We start from the raw sequence: 24,389 nt of genomic DNA, 5'->3' as shown, positions 1-24,389 counted from the left end.
CAACAATTTTTCTATCGTTCCATTTAAAAGAAAATAAAACTAACGTGTTACAATCTGCATCAATTGTCACATTATTGAGCATCAGTTGCTACAAAAACATAAAAATTTCCGTATAGTTTTTCTCACGTTTAATCTGTAACAAAATTAAACGATTAGCGTAAATATGTTACATTATTGATAAGAAAGTCGATAAATACTCAAAAGTACATGTATACCATTTTATTTATTTAACAATGTCATGGTTCGTTATTATACCCAATTCGACAAATAATTTTATTTCAATGTTTTCTCTTAGTATCTAAAATAAGAAATCGAAACAGCAATTCGAATAGTTCAGTGATATCCTTCAGACGTAGGCATGGATGAAATTATATGCAACTGCATACGTATGAATATTTAACATCGATTCGTTGGAATTTTTTTTCTTCGTCGAAAAAGTGTCACTTTACAGCTTCGTCTTATTTTTTCGTGCAAAGTCAGCCCCTTTTGGCTCGTGTCACCAGTTCAATAACACCCTGTATATTCGCTCGTGTATATACGAGTAATCTTATGAATCTACAGGTGCAATAGTTGTTCTTAATATATTTTTCACCGTGCGTTTTTAATTTGCCAAACATTTTTGAAAAGTGAATATCGGTTAGCGAAACTTGGCCATAAATCCAATCTAAATTTCAAGCGTGAAAGTGTTCAAAGTGGGTCATAAACTCATAAGTAGTAACCCAAAATCGTTAATTCGATACGCGATATCTTCGCACGAATGTGAAAGGATAAAAACTATAAATTTAATATCGGATACAGGTCATAAATTTGAATCGTGTATCGAAGGAAACTAAATGGTCGAAATTCTATAGACTCGACGGTTTACGATCGTCCTGCATAAATATATGTGAATCGTGTAAAGTGTCCCATTTTAATATTTCCACGTGGACATCTTCGTTCCAGTGGTTTTTAAATCATAGTTTTAGATCAATCTTATTCTATTTCAATAAGGGACATCTTTTAATCGATATAACTCTGTTCCAGAAAAAATTATTTACAAGAATTGAAAGTCACTAGGCTTATCAGCTTCGGATATCTTCTTCTATTTCGATAAGGGAAACTTTTTAACAGATACAACTTTTTCCAGACAAAATCGCTTCCAAGAATTGAAAGTCACTAGGCTCGTTAGCTTATACATAAATGAATCCAGTGACCCAAGATATTAAGATTCCTCAAGATCGTTCGAGGTCAAATCTCAAAGAATATCTTTCGAAAATTAATCGAAGTTAATATTCGGAGGTCTTCGACGTTCCACACGCTCGTTTACTCGTTCTTTGAACGATTATTCTACTTTGTCAAAAGTTTCACAGGAAATTCTATGACGTTTTAATTTTCCTCTTTATGAACCTCGACCTTCGAGTAACCCCAACTTCTCAGGAAATACTATATATTCGAAAGATATAAGAACGAGTGGTTCGATCTCATGTGTTGAGTTCCGTAGTGTTGATCAGCTGTTCAGAAGTATAGGGGGTTTTTCCCTTTGTTCCTGTCTTAACGACGCGCCGACCGATCAGCATCGTAACGTTACGATGCGCTTGGTGTACAGTTTGCAGATGAAATCTCCTCCAAAGCAGAGCTCCAGTGTCGATAGATTTTGTCCAATCGTGCCATTCACCGCGAGTGATCTTTGCCCTTTTCATCTCAACGATCTCCTCGATCACTTTACGTATCCATATATTCCAGTTTATAGCCGCGTCGCTGATACTCTTCAGCCATTTTGTCCAATCTCTGATTTCCTTGGATTCCACCACCGGTATGTATTGCTGCACGAACGCAATCTGTGATTCAGTCAGAACGGATCTCAACCAATTTGCGATTTTTCCGCACACCACATCCATGATGTCTTTCAGTTCTTCCGTTAAGAGTTGCGGGTCCTCCAACAACACGATGTTGGTTAACTTCTCGTAAATCACACGATGTATACCGTTTGTTATTGGATCTTCGCCCATATTTTCCGGAGTACTCGCAATCATTTGATAAATGGTATCGATAATCTTACCGAACGTAACAAATGGTAGATCAGTTTTGAACAAATCCTTCAAACTTTCAGCTGGTAACTTATCTTTCAGGGCTCCTGTTTCAACTTTTTCTGCGTCTTTGGCCACAGGAACCACTGCCCCCGCCTCCACCGTTTCTTTTTCAATTGCGGTTTCTACTTCTGCTTTCTCTTTCGTTTCCTCGTCCTCTTTCGCTTCCACTTCTACTTGCGCCGGCGCTTCCGCATCCGAATGTGCTGTCACTTTCACTTCCGGTGATGGTACTGCTTCCACTTCCGGTTGTGCTACCACTTCAAGTTCCTCCTGTGCTTTTGCTTCCTTTACTACCTGTGCTTTCGATTCCTCTCCCGCTTCCTTTCTCCCTGGTACTTCTGCTTTCTTTTCCTCTTCCGCTTGTGCTTTCGTTTCCTCTTCCGCTTGTGCTTTCGTTTCCTCTTCCGCTAGTGCTTTCGCTTCCTCCTCCGCCTTTTCTTTAGCTTCCGCTTCCGCTAGTGCTTTCGCTTCCTCCTCCGCCTTTTCTTTCGCTTCCTCCTCCGCCTTTGCTTTCGCTTCCTCCTCCGCCTTTTCTTTAGCTTCCGCTTCCGCTAGTGCTTTCGCTTCCTCCTCCGCCTTTTCTTTCGCTTCCTCCTCCGCCTTTGCTTTCGCTTCCTCCTCCGCCTTTGCTTTCGCTTCCTCCTCCGCCTTTTCTTTCGCTTCCTCCTCCGCCTTTGCTTTCGCTTCCTCCTCCGCCTTTTCTTTCGCTTCCTCCTCCGCCTTTGCTTTCGCTTCCGCTTCCGCTAGTGCTTTCGCTTCCTCCTCCGCTTTTGCTTTCGTTTCTGCTTCCCCTTCCGCTTTCGCTTCCTCTTTCACTTCGGTTTCCGCCTCCGCCGCTCCTTTCGCTTCCACTTGCGCCGCTGCATCCACGTCCGGTTCCGTCTCGGTCACTACTTCCGCCACTTCGATCGGTTTTGTTTCCGTTTCCGCCTCGACCGGTTTCTCCGTTGTAACCGTAACGTCCTCTTTGTCCACTTCTTTGTCCTTTACCGTTTCGGGTTCATCTTTGATTTCCTTGGTACCCGGTGTCTCAGCCTCGTCTACATCCTGTGTTCCCACCATTTCTGGTTCCCTGGTGACAACGTCGGGAGTTTCCGCCACTTTGTCTCCTTCATCTTTGTCATCGTCGGTTTCATCCTGAAACCAATCCGAATCTCTGTCCCTGTCTTCGTCCTTGTCCTTGTCCTTGTCCTCCTCCTCCTCCTCCTCCTCCTCCTCCTCCTCCTCCTCCTCCTCCTCCTCCTCCTCCTCCTCCTCCTCCTCCTCCACCTCCTCCTCCTCCTCCTCCTCCTCCTCCACCTTCTCCTCGTCCTCGTCTTCGTCGTCACTCTCCTCTTCCTCCTCTGCCGCCTTCATCTCCTCTTCTTTCCTTTTACACCGTTCTTCCAGCTTATCCTTTTGACGTTCCGCAACTTCCGACATCACACCGCATATCCAGCAGGCTACCACATCCGCTAAGAAACGTAACTGTTGCGACTTACGATCCTCTTGCTGCGGTGTAGTGTACTCGAGGGTATCGGCTAGACGTTTAACTAACACCTCCGCGACATCGCTAAACTCCGACTTGGGGATTGGACATTTCCACTGTAGAATACTTTTAACAAAATGCTCGGCTATCAGATATTGGCACAAGACCGCATCCTTGTCGAATGTTCCCGTGTTCGCAACGCCTCCGATCGATTTTCTCGATTTACGCGACTCTTTGAACCACGATTGTTCTCTTTTCTCCTGTTTCTTCTTAACACTTTTCTTCTTTTTTCGACGGATGGATGCCGCTTGCCTGAAACAAATACAGTTGTACTTTCGATTCGGATATCGACTCATCGTAAAAGTTATTTAAAAAATGCACGGGCACGTTCGAAAACGTCAAATAAAAATTGAAAACATTTTGAAGACATTTTGAAAACTCTAAAAACCAGGCTGACGATTATATTTTATTATACGATCGTGTGCTTTATCAAAAATGAGAAAAAGAGAACTTAAACAATTATCTCTTCTTATTCGTTTGCGCCGGTGTTGTCCGTTAACCTTTTGTTACTTTACTTTGACAATGAATTAAATTACTTCGACGTGTTTTGACATCTGCTGCCCGTGCAATTTTACAAGATAATCGTAAGAATCTTTCTTTTTTCACCGGAAACGACTTTCTCGATGAAAAAATAAAAGAGCTACGAGTAAGAAGATCGTTTCGACGATCGACACGTTACTCGGGAGTTAAGCAAGTTTCGCGCTCCAAGTTTCTAACAAGATTGTCCAAAAGCGCCGGTGGTAATATCGCTGCGCCTTGCTGTAAGTTTATGAGCATTTTATGCCTAGGTGGTTGAGCCAATTCCTTGATTCTCGGCGTCAATGGTTTTAGTTTTCTCCGCACAATGAGCTTACGACAATCCGGTGGACATTTGCGACTGTACAAAAGCATTTACGACCAATGAATTATAGATATATACAAAGACGATCGAGTCGAGAAGATAACAGCGATCAAATTTGATCTACCTCTCCGTTAGGTTGTCACAGGCTCGGTTCCGAGTCTGTGACAACTTAACAAGTGGTACTCTATATCGTAATTAGTGTGTCACCTTGGCTTTGCCAACATATCGATGTAATCTGATTTCGTTAAACAATGTCTAGGCACAATGTCTAGTTTTGGAAGTGTACACGGTTTCCCAAACACTGAAATCTCCACTAATTCTTTGTCCTTCTTCTTCTTCCTTCGTGTTTCACAGCAATCCCCGTCCGATTTTGTTTTCTGTCGCTGAAGAAATTTTTGATAAGATCATTTACATTCCTAATAAATTAAGTTAATAATTTTAAGACTTTTATAATCTCGACCATCTTGCAACGTTCTATTTTGTTGCGCAGAATAAAACGCAAAGTAAAAAGGAATAAAAATACTGGAAAAGATTAAAGATCTTCGGTTTGCCTTAGATTTCTTCGGAGGTGTATCCTTACAGTGTTCCCATCTTTTCTTTTTTTCCTGTACTCGGGGATATCCTTCGAACGTATCATCCTTTTCCCCCTTCTTTATTTCAACCTCGATAGAGGTTGCCCGTTTAACATCTTCGGGAGCATCGTCGTGTTTCTCCATGACAATTTTCTCGCAAAACGATACACGAGAAAGGAGTCTTAACCGACTGCTTTAAGTTATTTCGATTTTTCTTCCGTTCCGTTCCGTTCCGTTCCGTTTCGTTTCGTTTCGATAATCGATGTTCCTTGAAAGCACGTCTTTTCTCTTCTTTCTTAAGATAGTGACCCAGATATATAATCGTACTTAAAAAATTCCTTTCGACGATCTTACGAAATATTATTTATATTCATGTTTTATCGTTCTTTTATCTTTTTTCGACAGAATTTTTTTAATTTTTTTTTCAAACTTTGTACTTTTAGGGCAGAGTGGATAAACGATAGGATCGGTTCACTTGAAAATTTTCTTTACATTTTGCTTAAAATTGTTGTTTGTGATCCCGGTACGGATAGTAGGTTAGAGAAATCTGTTTTGTTTCTGAAACGTTGTTTTTTATTTTCAATCGAAAACAGCATAAACTCAATCAATAGTACATACATGAATTTACCTACATTTTTGACAACAGGTAGGAGATAATAACCATGAAGGGGATACGAAAAAACTAAATAGAAAAAGAAACACGGTTATCGATGAAGCAAAAACTCTTAGATAAACAACACGTGACAATTATAGTTAACGAGCGAGATTCGTTCCAGATGCTTGGAAAAAAAAAACTAGAAACAATGTGGGTAACCATAATTATGATCGACAACGTGGTTGAATAAACGGTGGCTAGCGACAATCGCTAGCGAGTAAGTACAGAACGAAATGGTTAGTACCAAGTAGAAATCGATTGGTCTAGCAGCAGGCTTCCAAAGCTGCTCGAAGATGGCAGTAGTTTCGGTATCGGTGCTCGACACCGATACCTGCTCCGTTTACTAATCGATCATTCTGGGTGTCGGATGTCGGGAGTCTGTGCAAGTAGGTCCAAGTAGGTGAAAGTTGGTGTGCCTATTTGAGAGGACGCATACTGTGCGAGGACACTTGGGAGTAAAAGAAGAGTTTCTAAGATATGCAGGTGTGCGAAAATAACTGTTGCTCCTGCATAAGCGGCCCGTGATACAGGTGTATTAGTGCGAAATGCTGGCTGGCATTGTGTCGTGAAAAATGTCGAGACGCAACGGCGAGACGACGGAACGGCGGAACCCCGTTTGAAACGTCCAACGATACCTTTTCTTTCGCTTTGTTGCTGCACCGCGCCGAGGGGTTGCGATTATGATGAGATAACGAACGCAGAATGAGATACAGCGGCAGTAACCTTCTCGGTTATGCAGTTTCCGCGTTTATTCTATTTTTTAACGGTGAGTCAAGCTCGTATTTTCTTTACTTTGTTCCTGCCTTTCCTATTTTTTCGAGACACTTTTCGAGTCTTTTTCCCTTATTCCGATCGATCTTTTCATTCTGTTCACCGATCCTAGTGTTTCGCTCCATATATTTGATTCATATTTGACTTTCCTTCAAAACTGCGCGCCTAAAATTTCTTGAATCAGGGAAACATTCTTCATCGCTTCGAAATATGTAGCTTTTGATATGGAACGGTTGCAATTTTTACGCGTTCCATGTTCAAATAATTCTACCTACAGTTTCATTTATTCGGACGGTCGTATCGAGCGACAATTTTTAACGAAAACTCGCTAGTTGGATGGACTGATTGACGTAACGTGCATATGACGCATGTATTGTTGCCGCTCACCTGCTCGCTCGCTTGATACGATATGCGCGCGCCACATTTTACCAGCCGTTATGTATGTACAAATTGCTGTACTGATTATACTTCGAGATACAAGTTCGTAACTGGCAAAGTGATCATGTTCGATGTGTAACGATAAACAGTATATGAGATAAATCGAAAAGTACTGTTAAACAAATTTTTTAAAGGTTTTCTCCGGATATTCCACAGTTATTCGTGCGGAAAGCGGTGTTACCTGCAAAGATCAACAAGGACGATCTTACGAAAGTGGTTTATATTACATTCCTGGTCCAGAACCCTGTACATTGTGCGTTTGCGATAATGGCAATCCAAAATGGTGTAAAGCATTCGTTTGCAAATTTGCAGAGGTATTTTAAATACTAATGTAATGTAATATAATGCTTAAGGCATTATGTTATTCTTTTCCAATGGTATAGAGCATCCAATTCAAAATTCATTTTATATTCAATAGGAAGATTGTAAATCTTCCAGACTTGGTGATGTCTGTTGCGAGTATATTTGCTTGGACGATACACTTTCGTCTCTATCGAATGACAAAACCGATGGGATTGGCAGTAACACGACCGATGCTACTGCGAATTATGATATAGGACTACGATCTGTCGCTAGTTTTGTGACAGCTGTGTTGTCATTGAGTCTATTATTTTTCTTAATACATCGTTTGCGCCAAAGAAAGATACGAGGTATTGTACTTTTCAAAATGTATTACTTGTTTGTTTCTTAAGATCGCGGAACAGAAATATTGACTTTCTTTTAACAGTTTGTGTGGCAGGAAGACAGAACAGACAGTTGGCAGAGGACCAAAGAAATTTAGGTAGTATGGGGTACTTAGAACGAGATGGATTGTCACATGGTGTCCCTATGGATGACATTCCATGTGGAGCTAGTTATCCATTGTGGAAACCACCCAGCAATTACTTCCCACGTGGAGAGGCACCACCCCCTTACGAGGAAGCTGTAGCAGCAGCACGAGCGGAGCAGGCTCTTCTATCGATGAATCCACAAGCGCTTCCTCAATTAAATTTTCCAAATAGCTATCTGACAAATGCTAATAGTCGTACTAGTGTATCGCTAGTAGGAAGCACGCAAAGTGGGATAAATGGAAATCCATCGACATTGATATGTGACAGTGCCATCACAGATTCGAGCGGCTTAATGTCAACACCGAGTAGACCAATTTCAAATCCAAATATATACGCTAGTTATCGTCAGTCTAATCAAAACGAAACACTGTCTCCAGGTGTTAGTGTAGGAACTTCCACTACAAGTTTTACTATGGGGACGAGTACTTATGAGAATTTACCTACTCCAATTGGAATTCCAAATTTTGCTGGCCAGCATCCGGATGTAATCACACAACCTGTGTCTAATTTGCATTTCACTACTCCAAAAAATTATCAAACGCATACTACTCTTCCTCGTCAATCTGGAGCGTTTACGATATCCGCGACCTTGTCCAATTCCAATGTAACTGCCCATCGTACAATTCCTAGGACTTTAACTACTCGTACTGGTACGAGGTTAAGAGATATTATAAATGATTGTTCCAAGAACGAATTTTTACGACCCTCGCCAACCAATGTTACCTCGCCAAATTTGCAACATTCTGTACAGCAAAATGTTTTAATCAATCAAGAAAATACAAGGGAAAATACAAATCCAAGTACAGTTTACGAAGATATACAAATACAGCCTTCCACCATTTCTTCTTCATCAGGATTCCAACAAAATGAAAGGCACAAGTTAGAACATAAATCTGAAAAATCCAATGATTATAAGGTGTAGTAAGAAATATATATATATATATAATTGATACATCATCTTCAAAATATTCTTTTTTGTATGCAAACTTAAATGTGTCTTACATAATAATTTTCATATGTTTCAGCCACCATTGAATGTAGCAAATGAAATTAACGAAGAAGGAAGTTTTGAATCGGTAGCTTGCACTTGCAGCATGCAAGCTCTTCCTACTCTTCATGATGATACTGATGATTATAGAAGTGAATGTGAAAATTGCAAAAGTGCGACAGGTTCTCGTTACTACCTGGATAACGAGGATGAATTAGTTACATCTCCACACGAAACTATGACGTTACATAGAAGACCGGACGAAACAGCTTCGAATACTACGCCTCAGTATTACAAAACTTCGCTTACACTGCCCATAAATACTCGTCAACGAACAAGGTAATTGAAAAAATAAATAATGCTTTTTATTGTTGCTATTACGTTGCTATCACAATGATTAGAAAATGATTAGATTATTCGTCCTACATAATAACAGCTTGTACAGAGACATCAGTGTCCTTTTTAATAAAATTTACTATCATTGTATATCTTCTTGTTTCCTGTTTCTATTTTTAATATTATCCTTATGTTATTGTCTGCCTAGTTTTAGGTAATCCAAGTATGTATTTGACAAATTTGAAACAAAGAGAGCACCCAGACACTTTTAATAAATTTTTAAATATGTGCTTAGTGTGTATATAATTTTGAATATTATCATCATATTTTTTTATGTTCAGGAGTACTGGAGTTCGAGAAAATTGGTTCAACACCATGCCACAAAGTTCAACAGAATCGTCGGACGAAAATTAATCGCGAGAATATTACGTATAATTCCCACACATCACATAGCTATTAAGATGATCTGTAATGCATTACCATTGCCAAAATTCAATATTACGATAGATGGACGATGTTCACATTTTATTGCGTTGCGGGCAACAATGTCACATTGTTATTGATAGAATTTCTGTACCACTAAAATATGTTTTCTATCTCGTTCACTGTCAAATCTGAACTGTTCGTGTAATTTATATATTCGGACAGTGCACGATCTATGATGAAGATGAGTCATATTTTTGCTTTCACAGTTCTTTACACGTTATTATACTGTGGGAGCAAATTTTAGATATACCTATTGTAGCATCACAACTTACAATTTCTATAGGTTCAAATTAATGAATACTGAAAAACAAAATAGCTTTATAGCATCTCTAGAATTTTTTTAAACTATGTTTGATGCATATCATTCGTTACAAATTAATCGAGAAGAATGAAAACTCAATTTTTATCGCTTTATCTCCATTGGAGTCGAATAATAAACTTCATTATTCTTGTCATTGCAAAAATTATACATACATTTCTATCAACTGGATAATACAATAACGTGTAAAGAGCAAATTGGTTCACACTATACGTACTGTTACACACAACTTGTACATTAACGTTCTATTAGCTCAAACATATTCTTATCGATAGTAAAAGGTTGAATATGACATGAAAAATGAAATATTGCAAATAAATCAATACTGACTTAGTAACTCATCATAATGTCATTACAGTTACAATTTTAGTATCTATATGACATTTAATCTTTAAATATCATTGAGGATCTTTCCTGCATTTTATTAAGTAACATGGTCCATACCATATATGGTATAATATAATATTTTGAATTAGTTAATAATATTATTTACAAATTTTTGTCCTATTTTAAATTTTTCTTATAAAAAATTGAAGACTATATTCTTATTGTCACATCAAGTTAGTGAGATGCGCGCATTCTAAAATCTTTTGAAAATACATATCAGTGAAAATCGTTTCACATTTTCGATTGCTGTCAAATACGTCATCAAATTTATTATCTTTAACTTTGTGTTTGATGTGAAATGCAGACCTACAATACGCTGTGCAGTAACAGTATCTTTACCCGTTTAAGCAGTTCCATTGGTTCGAATAGTGTGAATCAGACTTAATGCGTGTTGTATCACACAACATTATGCTTTTTTAGCGACCATGCAAACGTCTCGTTTTCCATTGTATTCATCTGTGAATGTGTGTGCGGAATCCGCAGTGCATGCACGCACATGTATCGTCTTTAAACATAAATTAATACTCAGGAAAATTATAGGTTTCACTTTCTGTGTGAAATACTCTTTTCGTGATGTATTTTTTCTCGGATTTTTTATGAAAAAATTAAATGTAGTCATCCGTATTCTATTTGTAAACGGTTTGATCGCATAATATATCGCGAAAATTTTCACTGACTGATTTTAACAACCTGATATAAAAAAAATTTTTATGTCTATACAATTGTATTCCGTATGGTATTAAGAAAAATTACATTCCTTTTTGAACCGCTTGTAAGGCTACGTATCCATTTGAAAGTAAAACTGTCGCAAATTGGTCTTAAGAGTATTCCTCATCAATGGAGACCGTATTTAAAAGTCTGACACTCTTAAATGCAATCTCCATTGACGAGAAACACCCTTGAGAACGATTCACGACAGTTTTACTCTCAAGTAGACACGTAGCCTAATACTATATACTTTTATTGTACGCTATAGAAATACAGTGAATGAAACGCTAATTATCAACGATTGATAATTAGTGAATTTTAACGTGTATCAAACATGAAAAAGCGATAATTTCCTACAGCACGTAATCTTTAATCATTTCAATGTCTAGGTATTGATAGAATCTAAGAATTCGACTGACTACTTAACAATACCGAAATGTTCCCGATTGGACTGAATGCAAATTACGCGTTAACAAAGAACGCACGATATATAATTCCTTTCTTAATTATTTTAAATTATTTGGATTTTTACATGACACACAAAATTGTCTTTCTTGGCTGCCATAACAAACATTGTAGCGGTTAATAGCGCTAGAACGTGTAATTACCAATAATATACTAAATTGTGATTATTAAATTGGTCTGCATTTTGATACCATTATGATAAATCTTACTAGTTTTGTATGTGCAGGTTCTGTTTTTGTTAATTGCGCTATAAGTTTTTGTTATATCTTTGTGAGACACCTCCATCTGATATAAACTTAAAAATAAGGCACATTTAAGAGCTGCCTAGCATGTTGTAACAGAAATATAATTGCCTGTAAACTATAGTTACCTTACACAAATATTTGTAAAATTATAGATATTTATTTCTTCTTATAAAAATTGTATATTATTCAAACTTATTTTTCATATGCCTTGAAAAGTGATATGAACATTATTACTTGATGTTACTAATAATTTTCTATAAACAAGAGATTCTTTCACAATATAATCATTCTTATTAAGTGCAATTTAAATTGGTCTGTCAAATATTTTATCTTTAATGTAAATATCTTGGATTTTGGGTTTACAAAACGACTGACAATGAAACTAGAAAATTGTTTCGTACCTAATAAGGGTTCACAATATTTATTCTCATTTACAGTTTAGACATTTAGCGATCAATTCTAATAGATATTGGAAAGTTTTATTATTAATTAAATCTTAACTTAAGAAAAAAATAGCTCTCTTTAAAATATCTGAGCAAAACCTATAGATTCGTTTTACAACGTGTTATCGTGTGCGAGGTATAAACCATCGATGATCAGTACTCTACTCTTTTGTGGCTAATATTAGTAAACTCAAGGCATCGAAAATATCGTAATATATATACTAATTATTGATATTTGATTTATATATATATATATATATATATGTGACATTTAAAAGCAAAGTGAAGGAAACAATGGTAACGATGAGAAGGTACTACGTGTGTTAGAGTTTTGCAAACATGACCAACAGGTCATAAAAATGGTGTTTTCCACCATTATAAACATTATAAACAAGAATTATAAACCACAATTACAAAGACCGTAGACTTACTACACAGTGAATCTGCACTACTGTGTAACGTACATACTGCATTTATTGGACAAGATTAATGTAAGGTAATATGTCAAACAGATTTGACATGTATAACAGACGGGCTTGTAATTTTGACAAAATTATCTATATATTTTTGGTTATTTTGGTCATTATCGTTGCCATTTCTGCAAGCCAGAGCTGAAAAATATTCTAAATTAATCATCATGTAATTCCTTTTAATGTGTATATGGATATGTATATGTATACAGGATCAGTCACTAAAAAAATACAGCATTTATGGCATTACCGTGGTTTATAATACAAAACAATGTTTGAGGAAATTGAAGATATGTTTGATTAGAAGAAACAAATAATGTAATAAAAATCACTTTTTTAAGAACATTTCCAACAGCTGAAAGTAACTTCAATTTTTATTTGTGAAAAGACATTTTTATTTGTTTATATTATTTCAATCAGACTATATACTGCATGATTTTATTGAAGAATTTGAAAACAAAACATTTATCATCACATTTAAGAATCACGGAACATAAATTTGCAAAAAATAGGTTTGGTATTTAAATAATTTTTAATGACCTTAATATACTTTGAACAATTCTAATTACAAATTTTTCTTTATAAAATTCTTATACCTCCTTAAAAATTCTTTAAGCATTGTATCTTCATTTTTTTTAATACAACTTTTTAAGAGATATTTATTTGCAGATTAAAATAGATTGCCTTGTATATGTATAAGTATCTATACAATGTTTTAGAAGTAGATAGTAAAAATCTCATAAATATGGACCCAAAAATGCTTCCTTTTTCAGTTATAAATATTTTTTATTTATGACAAAATTTGATAAGAATGTAGCAATGAATGCCTCACATCGACATTTTATGGACTGTTGCATACGTTTTTATAGTATTTCAAATTTATTTCCACAGTAGCAATAGAAGTATCATAAACAAAAGATTTTTCCATAAAGAAATAAACTCATTCCACTGTAATTGACATTATTATTTACTACTAATAGAGAGAAAACAATAAAATTACTTATAACTTCAAATTTACTCAAGCATTCTGACCAAACTTTGTTGCAAACAAAAAGTGTTTATAACTGGGAAAGAAAGCGTTCTCAGATCCATATTCATATGACTTTTTTTTGACTTTACAGTGAGTAGAATACGTTCTTAAACTTTGGCTACTTATTTCTGGACCACCCAGAATATATAAAGAATGTATATGTAGACTAAATGGTACTATATTTCTTCCAAATCAGTAACTTATCATCGATTGTTTCATATATGTATATGTGTATTTTAATGAAGCATACATCAGGGACATACATTGTTGATCTTCTACTGTGTAGTCAAAAAAGCTCGTATGAATTCGTTTTAATTAAAATAAACATGAAAATCAAAACAGGATCTACAAAAATATACAGATAATCACAAAGTTAAACTAAAAATGCACTAATCTCGTTTCTTAAATTTATAACTGTTTCAAGGTTGTTAAAACTTTTGGTATAATCTATAATGGAATGTTTTCATTAATTAGGATTGTAACAGTACAAAAGAAAATGTACGTATGGATGTATGTACATAGATTTATAGATTCAAAATCGAGAAAATGAACATTGATAGACATTGAACCATTGTTTATAAAAATAATTTGTTAATTTATAGTGATTAAAATCACTATTTTGGTGAAATGTCTAAGACATAATGTTCATAGTGATCGTTTGAAATAATTGTAATAAAAAAATGTAAAATATTTTTCTCTATATCATTGATTTTTTTTTTTTTATAAAAAATTTTCATCTAGCATTGATTTTCTACTGAACTTACGACAAAATAAAGACAGCAATTCAAGTATAAAATGAATCTATAATAACGAGATACAGTCAAAAAATACGGTATACCGCAAATGATAAGAGTTATAAAAAATGACGCTGATAAGATTTTGTTTTAAGAAAACAAATGACAAATGATGCGGAAGCAATTCATATGCATGTATGTACATACATACTTATAAATATAAGTGGATTCTGACAAAATCGGAATCTTCTCCTATTATAGTCGATGCATTTCGTGTGTTCATTAAACTCGACTATATTCCATTTTTGAAGAAAATGTGTTCATTATATAATAAATATCTTTCTATATGCATAAAATCGTTCGGCGAGGAAGGGTACATACAACAAATTTGACGTGAAATGAATTTGAGAAAGCGTTTAAAATTCTCGTAGCTCAAACGGTACAAACACTTGAATTACCTAACTGTTCGTCTAGTAATTTAAAGCATTGTAATATATTTATCTGAGTAGTTTTAGAAGGGATCAGTATTGCACTTACTTGTGTAAGTGAAGTATTATGAATTAATATAAGTTACATTAGGAAATTTATGTCGGCAGGCTATCATTTGATTGTAATAAACCAATAATTTATATAAGCTAGTCGTTAGCAGCTAGTGTTCGTTTAATTTAACTAACTTCTCTATCCTGTTATTCTTTAAACACAAGTAATTTGGAGTAAAACTGCTAGTACTTTAAATTTCAAAACTAAAGAAATGATTAATTTTATTTTTGCGTGCCTCTCAGTGTACATACATCTTTTTTAATGCTCTACTATCGTATAACTCGGGCCTTTGAGAGATCGAGAAACCAGGGGTCATTTACTTTGTAGCGACCCCCACGATAGTAAACAAAAACTCTTGTCTGTGTAATAAGTAATGTTTTTGATACAATGAGCAATATTATTACGTCTTAATATCATTAGTATATAATTAATTTAAATATATTATTCAAACGATTAATGAGGTATGGCTCACTAATGAGTCTAACTAGTTAATCTGGAACAAAATGCAATAATATTGTTCTTTATACCAAAATCATTAAACGATCAAATTAAGAACTGATTATGAGAGCAAAAAATTTTTAAACCACTTTTTTTTGTATATTTGAGGCCTTTATATACATGAGGTCCAATAGTTCAGTTGCCTACCTTGCGATGGACTTGTGCATAACACCTAATTACATAGATAGGTGTGTTACACGAGACATAGAACACGTGATCAGTTCATGTATATAGATATTTCAAGGAGGCATGCGTCTCAATTTCTAGTTATACCACGTGTCCATGCGCAAGCGCAGAAAACGAACCAAAAATCTTGTATAAATAGCTATTCACATGCGCGTATGTGCTTACGGACAAGGTATATTTACCTGTGTATGCTGTGTAGATGTGGCTATGTAGTATGATGTCGACATTAATTTCGATACATCGCAAATTGCAAATGTCTTTTATGTTATTTCGAGACGCGTATCATCTTCATTACAATATGTAAATTTCATTTTGATAATATTCAACTACTTTTCATTATCATTCTTATAATGCGGCTAAACGAGGAATATTTTTTTTCAAGAAGTAAGAATGGTGTCTAACTTTTATATACGCATCTTACGCGCGCGCGTGCGCATGTGACCTAACCTCTAGAAGATGTTTTTCGTCAAGATATATTTGGAGTTTACACACGATATGCGCACACGTGACGATCGATAAAGCAATCAACTTGGCAGATTCGATATTTTTCGTATTATAGAAAATAAAAGACTTTCAGTTTGGTTAAGAAGGAAAAGTGTTTATTTTTGTTGATTTAACAGTTGCTAGCCGAAAGTTTTTTTTACCGGGAAAGTGGTCCCGTGAATATCCTTCGAACAGACTTCGAAAAATAAAGTCACAAGAGGTAATGTATGGCTAATCAAGGAACAAATTCGAAGTACCGACAGAAGTAAGAAAATGAGAAAAATAATATTGAACAGTTACAATTGAATGCAACAACAAGGCGTTAATGCGCAATCGACTAATTTAATCGGACGCCATCTCGTGCTACGCAAAGGTATCACCTAAAATCAGTAGTTTTCCAGCTCAGATTCGACAATCGCTTAAAACGCAATCAACTACACGAAGAGTTGTGACGGATTACAATCCACCACGATAGTCAGAAATAGGCAAGAGGAGCAAGGAGGACACTTAAAACATGGCGGAAGCCGTTGTGGACGGGACTCCAATGTCCCGATTTTTTTGTCACAAATGCAGTATCGAAATTGAACGTTTACGACCTGTAAGTATACCTATACATTTTTTAGGTTGATAATCATCAATATGATATAATTTTCTTCCTGAAATCCCAAATCTTTTATTTCGATCTGTCATTCGATATCATGCGTGAAAACTTTTTTTCTTGCTTCTCGTTCCGGGGTGGGAAAGCGATTTTATACGAGTTATTATCCTGAAATAATTTCACAAATTTTTGCTTTACACGACCGTATTGTTATAATCGATCGATGCCCCTACATTGTAAAAACAACCAGCTTTCACACGAAATTTATGTACGTCGAAAACCGTTTAATTCGAACGGTCTTTATATTCTAATTACTTGAAATCATCTTTTTAAACCTATGATTAATTTCAACAGTATTTCCAACAATTAATTTCTTTACAAAATTATTAACAGTATACTTTGCACTTTTGATTATTAAAGTATACGAAAAAGACAAATAATTTGTATGTATAAATTAATTAATTCTATAAGTATATATTTTTTTTTGACAAATATATACGAAGTATAAAATATCTTGTACATACCATTTATATGACAATATGTTTACTTTATTTTGCACATAATATGAACTTAAACTTATATAAAATTAATTTTTACAAAATTATTTAATTTATAACGTTTACATATTTATTATATTGTTTAATTTTTGTTCAGGATTATACATGTCCAAGATGTGCGAGTGGTTTTATAGAAGAATTAGAAAGTAGTAACAACGATAGTAGCAACGATATTAACTCAGGAATGGACATTACCAGTGTAGATTTAGCCGATGTCAATGATCTTCTACCATATGTGAGTGAAGATGTTAGTTCTTTTTTCTATTTTCCTTTATTAATCTAAATCTTAATCTTAATTATGACACAATATTTTATATGTAGTTTTCACAGCTTTACGATCTAGATCCCCGTCTAATAGAAATGGTGTTGCGTCTGACTACTCGAGGACAAACATCAAATGCTCCCAACAGAAATAATGTTCTTGCTAGTAGAAGACGAGGTATTTGGCTCCAAAATACTCGTGTTACACGTCATGCTAACAGGTATATTGTTTTTATCCTTATTAATATTTCAAATGTATACAAATATAAGTTTTTAAATATAACATAAAATATCTGCATATTTATTTGCAATCATTTGCTACTTTGAATATTTCTAAATTAATTTTTTTTTAGAAATTGCAAATATAATACAAATAAAATATATTTATGCATATCCACAACATTAATTTATTTGTGAATTATATTAACATATTCATAGCATTTCATATAACAATAAAACTTAATTAACAAGAATTAAAATTAATTAGCACTAAGCATACAGTAAATTGTCATTTTCTCTTTGATACCTCTTGATATTTGTATTTATCCTGTATTTGTTGTAAACGCAATATACTTTAAATAATGAATAATAAGGTATTGTTAAGTTAATTGATTAGTTTTTCTTGCATTAAACAGTGGTCGGGGTAGGCAAGATGGGCATATGTCTGTACAGAACATGATACAAGATTTCCTATTTAATCTCTCAAGAGGTCTAGGTCACCCTGTAACACAAGATGGACAACCGCCTGTGTATGTAAAATATTAAATTTTTATTATTCGCTTGTTATTACTTGTATAATTGTTCATTTTGTGTGTGCATGTATGTATATTATATTTCATGAAATATGTGAATTCATATTTGGTTAGTACCAATAAGCAAGTTACAGTCATATTCTTTGCAATTTTTTCTGCTTTTCGCATGTTATCTATTTGAAATATTATCCTGAGTGAATTCAAGAGCAATTTTTAATTCATATTCTATGTGCATTTAAAACTTTATTGTTCGGCATATAAAGTGGGATTTTATGTTAATTTTAAATGGAAACTACCTTATTGTATAGGAATATAGATTTAATTAATACTATAAAGAAATTATAAAATGATTGGAATTACATTTTTATTAGTGCCTAATTTCTTGCCTATTACAATTTTGTTTATTTCCTTGAGTGTGAAAAATGAATAGTTAATGTTATTTTTCAAGTATTTATTTATTAATATTATCATAAAGATGCATTGTAAATAATCTGTAGTGTTTTTTCTTTTTTTTTTCAATTTATCTGTGTTCAAGTTTTTAAAATCGCATGTACGTGGATAAGAACATTATATTGTGTACGCGTGTGCATGCGTGCGTGCATACACGAGCCCAATATAAAGGGTATGTATTTCAAACAACAAAAATTAACTGAATTTTATGGCTGCAGTGCATACAATAAAGCATGCTAATAGACTCAATGAAGTACAAATTGTTGCATAGAAATCCTGGTTTGTTTTTCGTCGAACATTGACAAAACCATGTTTGTTACATTAAATTGAAACAATAGGTCGAAAACAGACATCCAAATAACCTTGTAGACATATCACTAAGTAGAAAGCCATTATTTTTTTATTTGTAATCTATTAAAGCATTTGTAACCAACAATATTACACTACTTAGCGGGCCTAACTCTGTTGCAACCATTCTACAAGATTTTTACTTTCACATTTCTTACAAATAGTTTTACAATGTAACTATTGTTACTTTTAGAGAGAGGCTGCAAGAGTACCTGGGACATCATAATTTTAATCTCGTAAATTCATTTTTTTTATTAAAAATTGTATCAGTAATTTGTTTCTCAATAGCCATTAACTAGTAAACTATAATTAACAAACGTTGCTTGCAATTCACATTACTGTATTTATTTGTTGAGATCTCAATTTGGTCTACATCTTGAAAGTTTAAAATTCTCCCCATTATTTTTTAAGCAAAAATGTTTGAGAAAAAAAATGTTTGCATTAAAACGGATTTTCAAGCATTTACAAGTTATGACAGAAAAAGCCTAGGAATTGAATTTACTCAAATTGCAAACAAGAGTGTTGTCCTACTGTAGTTACTTCTACCATGTTGCAAGTTTTTATTTTAATTCATCCACCAACATCATCATTTTTTTTATCTTTTAAACAAAAAGCCCTATAATCTTTCTGTTATTTAAATTTGGCGATTTGGATGCCGAATCCTTTGCATCAATTTTGTTTTAGAAAGATAAATTGGAAACAAGGGCGACGAAGAAACATAGACGGTCGCCTCGATAGAATACGATTTTTGCAAAACAGAATAGAAGAGCACCATGCAACAAACTTCATTAAGTTTCAGAAATCAACATCTCAAGTAAGATGTTCTGTAGCAAGCTTACAAATGCAAATCTTTGACTCAAATGATAATGATAAAAAACCATGGTAAAAAATATTAACTGGACTAGATAAATTGACATCACTCTTTGTACCATGAATGCTGAACAGCATATCAAATGTGTACAGGAATGTGTTATTATTCAGTATGATAATGTGATTCTCTGAATATTAGAATATTAGAATAGGTTTTATTTTTTTTTTACAAATTTTTCACAGGTTCATAAATCACTGTTTTTGCAATTATTACTTGTAAATGCTTTAAAATAAGATTATTTTAACATATACATTTTTTTGCACAACAATAATATGCTTTTGATTGTAGACAAGATTTGATAACTTGTTTCATATTGTTAAATATCTAAAATACAGGTTCCTCAGGAAACAGATTTTTGACAAAATTTATAATACAACTATTGTAATTTCAGTCTCTTTGTCTTTCATGCCCAAATGTAATAATAGTTTTATCATACAATTAAATGCTGTAAAAGCAAAAATTTTGTGGTAGTGGTTGTATACTGTTGTTTACTATAGTATAATTGTACTATGATATCAAAATGAATGAAATTATACTTATAGTACTTGATGATGCATTTGAAGTTTTGTGCTCATCTTTCTCTTCTTAATCACAATCATAATCTTACAAATGTAAGTAGTTAGACTTTATAAATATTTTAATTAAACAATGTTGAGTATCAACTACCAACATGGCACAAATGCATTAATATATATTATATGCATTAGTATAACACATGTATAATGGATGGAACAAATATAATGAACTTCCAAGAACTCTAAAGTATAAAGATGACAATGTTCTTAATTATAAGATGTCAACTGGTCAGGAGCAGCTTGAGAGTAATTCTTTTCAGACAATAAGACTTTAATACCTGATCACTCCAAGGCAAAGCTGTTGCATGCACCAATGATATTGCCATATAATTTTTAGTTAAAAGTGTGAATGAATTTTTGTTAATGCTGTGTGATAAAAAACAGGAGTAAATCTAATCCAAATATGTAATTAACAGACAATTTTTCAGTAACGAAAACCACATATTTATTTACAAGGAAAAACTATATTTGTTCTATCTAATATGCACCTGGTGATAGTGGTTCTTGCTATTTAAGGAAAATACGGCACGCCAAACGCATCACCTTCTTGTTCACACTCTTGTGCGCCAAACGCTTAACGATTGCGCGACGTCGATGAGTAGAATCATCACGCTACCGACTTCGTGGTAGCTTTAACTTCCGAAATATCTAACCTAAATGCGATTGACCTGTGTGCGCAAGGTGCATAAATCATTATAAAATGAGAATGCTCTTTCTGTAGCTTCATAATATTTAAAGTTTTAAGTAGGTTATTAATATAAGGAGAAAAGTATTATTTATTAAATATGTTTTATTATATTTAGAAAACTGAACTTTAATTTATATATATACATATATAATTATATCTTGCATTTTATTTTTGACATATGTACAAATACATTTTAACATGGAAAATAAAATCTGTAGAATATATTTATATATACTTGATTAGTTATTATTAATTATTTGATGTAAACAGTTTCGGATAGATGAATGGATTCATATAAATTTGTAGATAAGTTAGATCTATCAAATCTTCATCTCTTTCAACATACCTAAGGTAAATGTTTCAAAAAATTGAAATCTTTGGTTATGCGATTTGTGATATATTGTTTCTGCATACCTAATTTACGCACCTTTCAATTGCTTAGTATATAAACCAAAAAACTTGCTGGAAAAAAGAAGGGGATGCGTTTGATATAACATTACTCTCAAATAACAAAAATCATTGTTATCAAGTGTGCATTTACCTCAAACAATTGTGTCTCTTTTACATAAATGTATCAAAGGCATTAAACATGTATATGTACAGAATTGTTTGAGGTGAATGTACAAACTACAGTGTTACTACAAGGAGAATTATTGGAAAGCTTGTTCACCCAGGATAAAAATTATTGTTTTATTCAATATTTAGTATTACTAAAATAAAACAAAATAATGTAGAGTCAATATTAGACTGTTCTTGGGAAATCCTGGAGATTATGTTTGGAGTCAGGATGGTTTGGATGCGATTGTAACACAAATGTTAAATCAACTGGATGGAACTGGACCACCTCCTTTGCCAAGGAAACAAATTGATGAAATACCAACAACAACTGTGACTCAAAATCATGTTGGCAAGTATAGAATGTGTCAAACTAAAAAATTGCATTACATGTCTCCAATAAATCATTTCTAATAAACTGTCTCTTACTATATGTAGATACTAAACTGCAATGTTCTGTTTGCTGGGAGGACTTCAAAGTTTCGGAACCAGTCAAGTTACTTCCTTGCCAACATCTGTTTCATGCGCCATGCATTGTCCCGTGGTTAGAATTGGTAAGATAAGAGAGAAAAAATTCTAGTTAAGAAATGAAAGCTTTGTTTCTTACTAATATACATATAACGTTCTATGATCCATTTTTTTCTCTGTCCCTTAGCATGGAACTTGTCCAATTTGCAGACAGAGTTTAGGAGATCAAAACTCTGCAGAAGCTAATCGGGATACTGTTGGACCTAGCTTAGCAGCCTTGTTCAGGTACATCACAAAGTCTTGTTTCGCATAATTTGAACATTAACCTGAACGTTCATAACGATGATCTTCGTTGAGCGTATATATGCGTTCCGTATGTTATCACAAATGTCTTCCGCAATGTGTGTGCGTGCGTGCATAATCTTCGTTAACCGCACATATGCGCTCACAGGACTCAAAGGGTTGTATCTTTTTAGTACAAAATAAAAAGAATCACATAAACGTATTTGTTTATTTTTAGGGCAGCGAATGAATCAACTTATACTAGCACATCGTCTACATCATCTTTGGGTAGAAATGACTCCAGTAATGATTCAACGAGTGAGAGTTCAGATTGATTATTCAATCTTGACGCTTTCTCTACCTAGCAGGACACATGTATACACACAACACACATCTGTTTTTCACTTCAGGTTTATTTCCTGGCACTGTTGATTCCAGCAATGCTTATATACTTCGTAAACATTGTATCCCGACGCTAACATAAATTTCAAGCTTTATACCTTAATCAACAATGTAATTTTAAATCATAAAGAATAATGGAGTATCGAGTTACAACTTGCATATGTTACTTCGAATGAATTATATCAAGGTGCGAATCACCACGAGTCAAAGAAAAATGTATGCGCGCATACGTATTTAAAGTTGAAATGATCATTGTTACTATATAGATGCTATTATAGTTTACAGCAAAACACAGTTTATTAAGTTTCCTAAACAAACGTGTCTAAAATTTTTAAAGATATGTGCGTTTATTTATAAAAAAAATTCGGAATTTAATGTTTAATAAATTTAATATAGCTGAATAATATTTAGAAAGATAAACATTGTAATATAACTCAAGTATAGGAAGTGTATTACATATAAGAATTATGCGATGAACGTTAGTGGTTTTCATTTTGTAGAGTTCAGTCGAAAATTCATGTGCAAAATCAGCGCATCAAATGTTATAGCCAATTTCCTCTTCAATTATGGACAATACCATAAACAGTTTTCTTTAATACTAGTAACTGTATTATATGTTCTTCTGAGTTTCGAACTTATTTGAAATCAAATCATGACCATTCTTGTTTGTATTTCGATATTCAGTCTATCTTTGTATCATCAGTATGTTTTTACAAATTATTGCCGATACATCTTATTTTAAATGATACCTAATAAAAAAACAATATGGCTAATAGTGGTGTATGACATATAAGTAGATATCATTTTTATGATTTAAATAATGAAAAATAGAAAATTGTTGTGAATAATTTACAGCATAGAACAAACTCGATATCTGTAACCTTATTTAAAATTGTACTTTAGTTTTGTTGAAAATAGCCCATTTAGATTGTCTCGTATAGTCTGTCATTTTTTCTATCAATCGTCAAATCAGTTCACAAAATCAAACGTAGATTTGCTACACGAACTATCGGTCTTAATGTACGATACGTTTGTGTATCTCAAAATTCTCTTGTGGAGGACGGTATACAAATATCGCTTGTAGTTCACAGTCGGTAACGAATTTAAGTACCATAAATATACAAGTATAGTAGGCATTGTGAATAGTGATTAGAAATGACTACGTATTGTGTTTAACTTTATAGTTCTTAACATATTACACGACTGAGATTGTTACTACCGGCGATACCAAGATTAAACGCTCCTTCAATTTGCCATATTATCTAGAACATAATAAGGTATAATATTATGTCTCTGTAGGTGGATAAAGTTTGATTTGTTTCAAATCTATTTAATAAAATGTAAAATGCACTTTAATTTTTTATGTTGCTCGTTTTTAAATATAACCAAAAAAAAAAAATTAAGGAAATTATAATTGTATTCGGTTTTTACGAACAAATATCAATTTGATCGCGAGAAGATTGTAAACGATTTTAAAAATAAATAAATGGATTTTGTTCGAGAAGTCTATATGTAATGATTATTTACTAGATAAAATAAAACCATTTCCACAATACCTTG

The 24,389-nt window shown here is 33.6% G+C and overlaps 3 protein-coding genes across 15 annotated transcripts; 2 read left to right on the top strand and 1 right to left on the bottom strand.

Annotated features, from left to right (window-relative positions):
• Positions 1–204: 204 nt before the first annotated feature.
• LOC143152811 (uncharacterized) lies at positions 205–16,445 on the bottom strand. Of its 4 annotated transcripts, none has more exons than XM_076323335.1 (4): positions 15,722–16,445; positions 4,646–4,821; positions 4,277–4,474; positions 205–3,849 (listed from the first exon to the last, which is right to left on the bottom strand). In XM_076323335.1, exons 1-4 carry the CDS (start codon positions 15,764–15,766, stop codon positions 1,461–1,463), a joined length of 2,808 nt encoding a protein of 935 aa, XP_076179450.1. In that variant the 5' UTR covers positions 15,767–16,445; the 3' UTR covers positions 205–1,460. The 4 variants fall into 4 exon arrangements, with proteins under 4 accessions (XP_076179450.1, XP_076179453.1, XP_076179449.1 ...); XM_076323338.1 differs by lacking the exon at positions 15,722–16,445 and adding an exon at positions 4,990–5,200; XM_076323334.1 differs by lacking the exon at positions 15,722–16,445 and adding an exon at positions 5,019–5,200.
• On the top strand, positions 5,864–12,985 carry LOC143152812 (uncharacterized). 2 transcript variants are annotated; one of them, XM_076323340.1, is made up of 6 exons: positions 5,864–6,431; positions 7,009–7,188; positions 7,293–7,524; positions 7,602–8,620; positions 8,730–9,031; positions 9,370–12,985. In XM_076323340.1, exons 1-6 carry the CDS (start codon positions 6,399–6,401, stop codon positions 9,440–9,442), a joined length of 1,839 nt encoding a protein of 612 aa, XP_076179455.1. In that variant the 5' UTR covers positions 5,864–6,398; the 3' UTR covers positions 9,443–12,985. The 2 variants fall into 2 exon arrangements, with proteins under 2 accessions (XP_076179455.1, XP_076179454.1); XM_076323339.1 differs by having other exon boundaries at positions 5,869–6,431; positions 7,031–7,188.
• Iru (E3 ubiquitin-protein ligase Iruka) lies at positions 15,703–24,333 on the top strand. Of its 9 annotated transcripts, none has more exons than XM_076323347.1 (9): positions 15,703–15,839; positions 15,922–16,620; positions 17,275–17,424; positions 17,499–17,659; positions 18,074–18,187; positions 21,857–22,029; positions 22,116–22,231; positions 22,333–22,430; positions 22,666–24,333. In XM_076323347.1, the coding sequence occupies exons 2-9, from the start codon at positions 16,537–16,539 to the stop codon at positions 22,760–22,762; spliced, it is 993 nt and encodes a 330-aa protein (XP_076179462.1). In that variant the 5' UTR covers positions 15,703–15,839; positions 15,922–16,536; the 3' UTR covers positions 22,763–24,333. The 9 variants fall into 9 exon arrangements, with proteins under 9 accessions (XP_076179462.1, XP_076179466.1, XP_076179465.1 ...); XM_076323350.1 differs by having other exon boundaries at positions 15,755–16,242; positions 16,429–16,620; XM_076323348.1 differs by having other exon boundaries at positions 15,756–16,242; positions 16,424–16,620.
• The last annotated feature ends 56 nt before the right edge of the window (positions 24,334–24,389 follow it).

This window comes from Ptiloglossa arizonensis, chromosome 11, assembly GCF_051014685.1.
Source record: "Ptiloglossa arizonensis isolate GNS036 chromosome 11, iyPtiAriz1_principal, whole genome shotgun sequence".
Taxonomy (NCBI): Eukaryota; Metazoa; Arthropoda; class Insecta; order Hymenoptera; family Colletidae; genus Ptiloglossa; species Ptiloglossa arizonensis.
This window is presented reverse-complemented; position numbering and strand designations above follow the sequence as displayed.

What these genes read in the sequence shown, in the direction of transcription:
- LOC143152811 (XM_076323338.1), bottom strand. Translation starts at nt 5,154, where the DNA reads ATGGAGAAACACGACGATGCTCCCGAAGATGTTAAACGGGCAACCTCT. An exon ending in GATATGTTGGCAAAGCCAAG is followed by an intron (nt 4,475 to 4,645) that starts GTGACACACTAA and finishes GCTTTTGTACAG; the next exon opens with TCGCAAATGTCCACCGGATT. An exon ending in GAAACTTGCTTAACTCCCGA is followed by an intron (nt 3,850 to 4,276) that starts GTAACGTGTCGA and finishes TATTTGTTTCAG; the next exon opens with GCAAGCGGCATCCATCCGTC.
- LOC143152812 (XM_076323339.1), top strand. Translation starts at nt 6,368, where the DNA reads ATGAGATACAGCGGCAGTAACCTTCTCGGTTATGCAGTTTCCGCGTTT. An exon ending in TCGTTTGCAAATTTGCAGAG is followed by an intron (nt 7,189 to 7,292) that starts GTATTTTAAATA and finishes TATATTCAATAG; the next exon opens with GAAGATTGTAAATCTTCCAG. An exon ending in GCGCCAAAGAAAGATACGAG is followed by an intron (nt 7,525 to 7,601) that starts GTATTGTACTTT and finishes TTCTTTTAACAG; the next exon opens with TTTGTGTGGCAGGAAGACAG.
- Iru (XM_076323347.1), top strand. Translation starts at nt 16,537, where the DNA reads ATGGCGGAAGCCGTTGTGGACGGGACTCCAATGTCCCGATTTTTTTGT. An exon ending in TACCATATGTGAGTGAAGAT is followed by an intron (nt 17,425 to 17,498) that starts GTTAGTTCTTTT and finishes TTTTATATGTAG; the next exon opens with TTTTCACAGCTTTACGATCT. An exon ending in TGTGACTCAAAATCATGTTG is followed by an intron (nt 22,030 to 22,115) that starts GCAAGTATAGAA and finishes TACTATATGTAG; the next exon opens with ATACTAAACTGCAATGTTCT.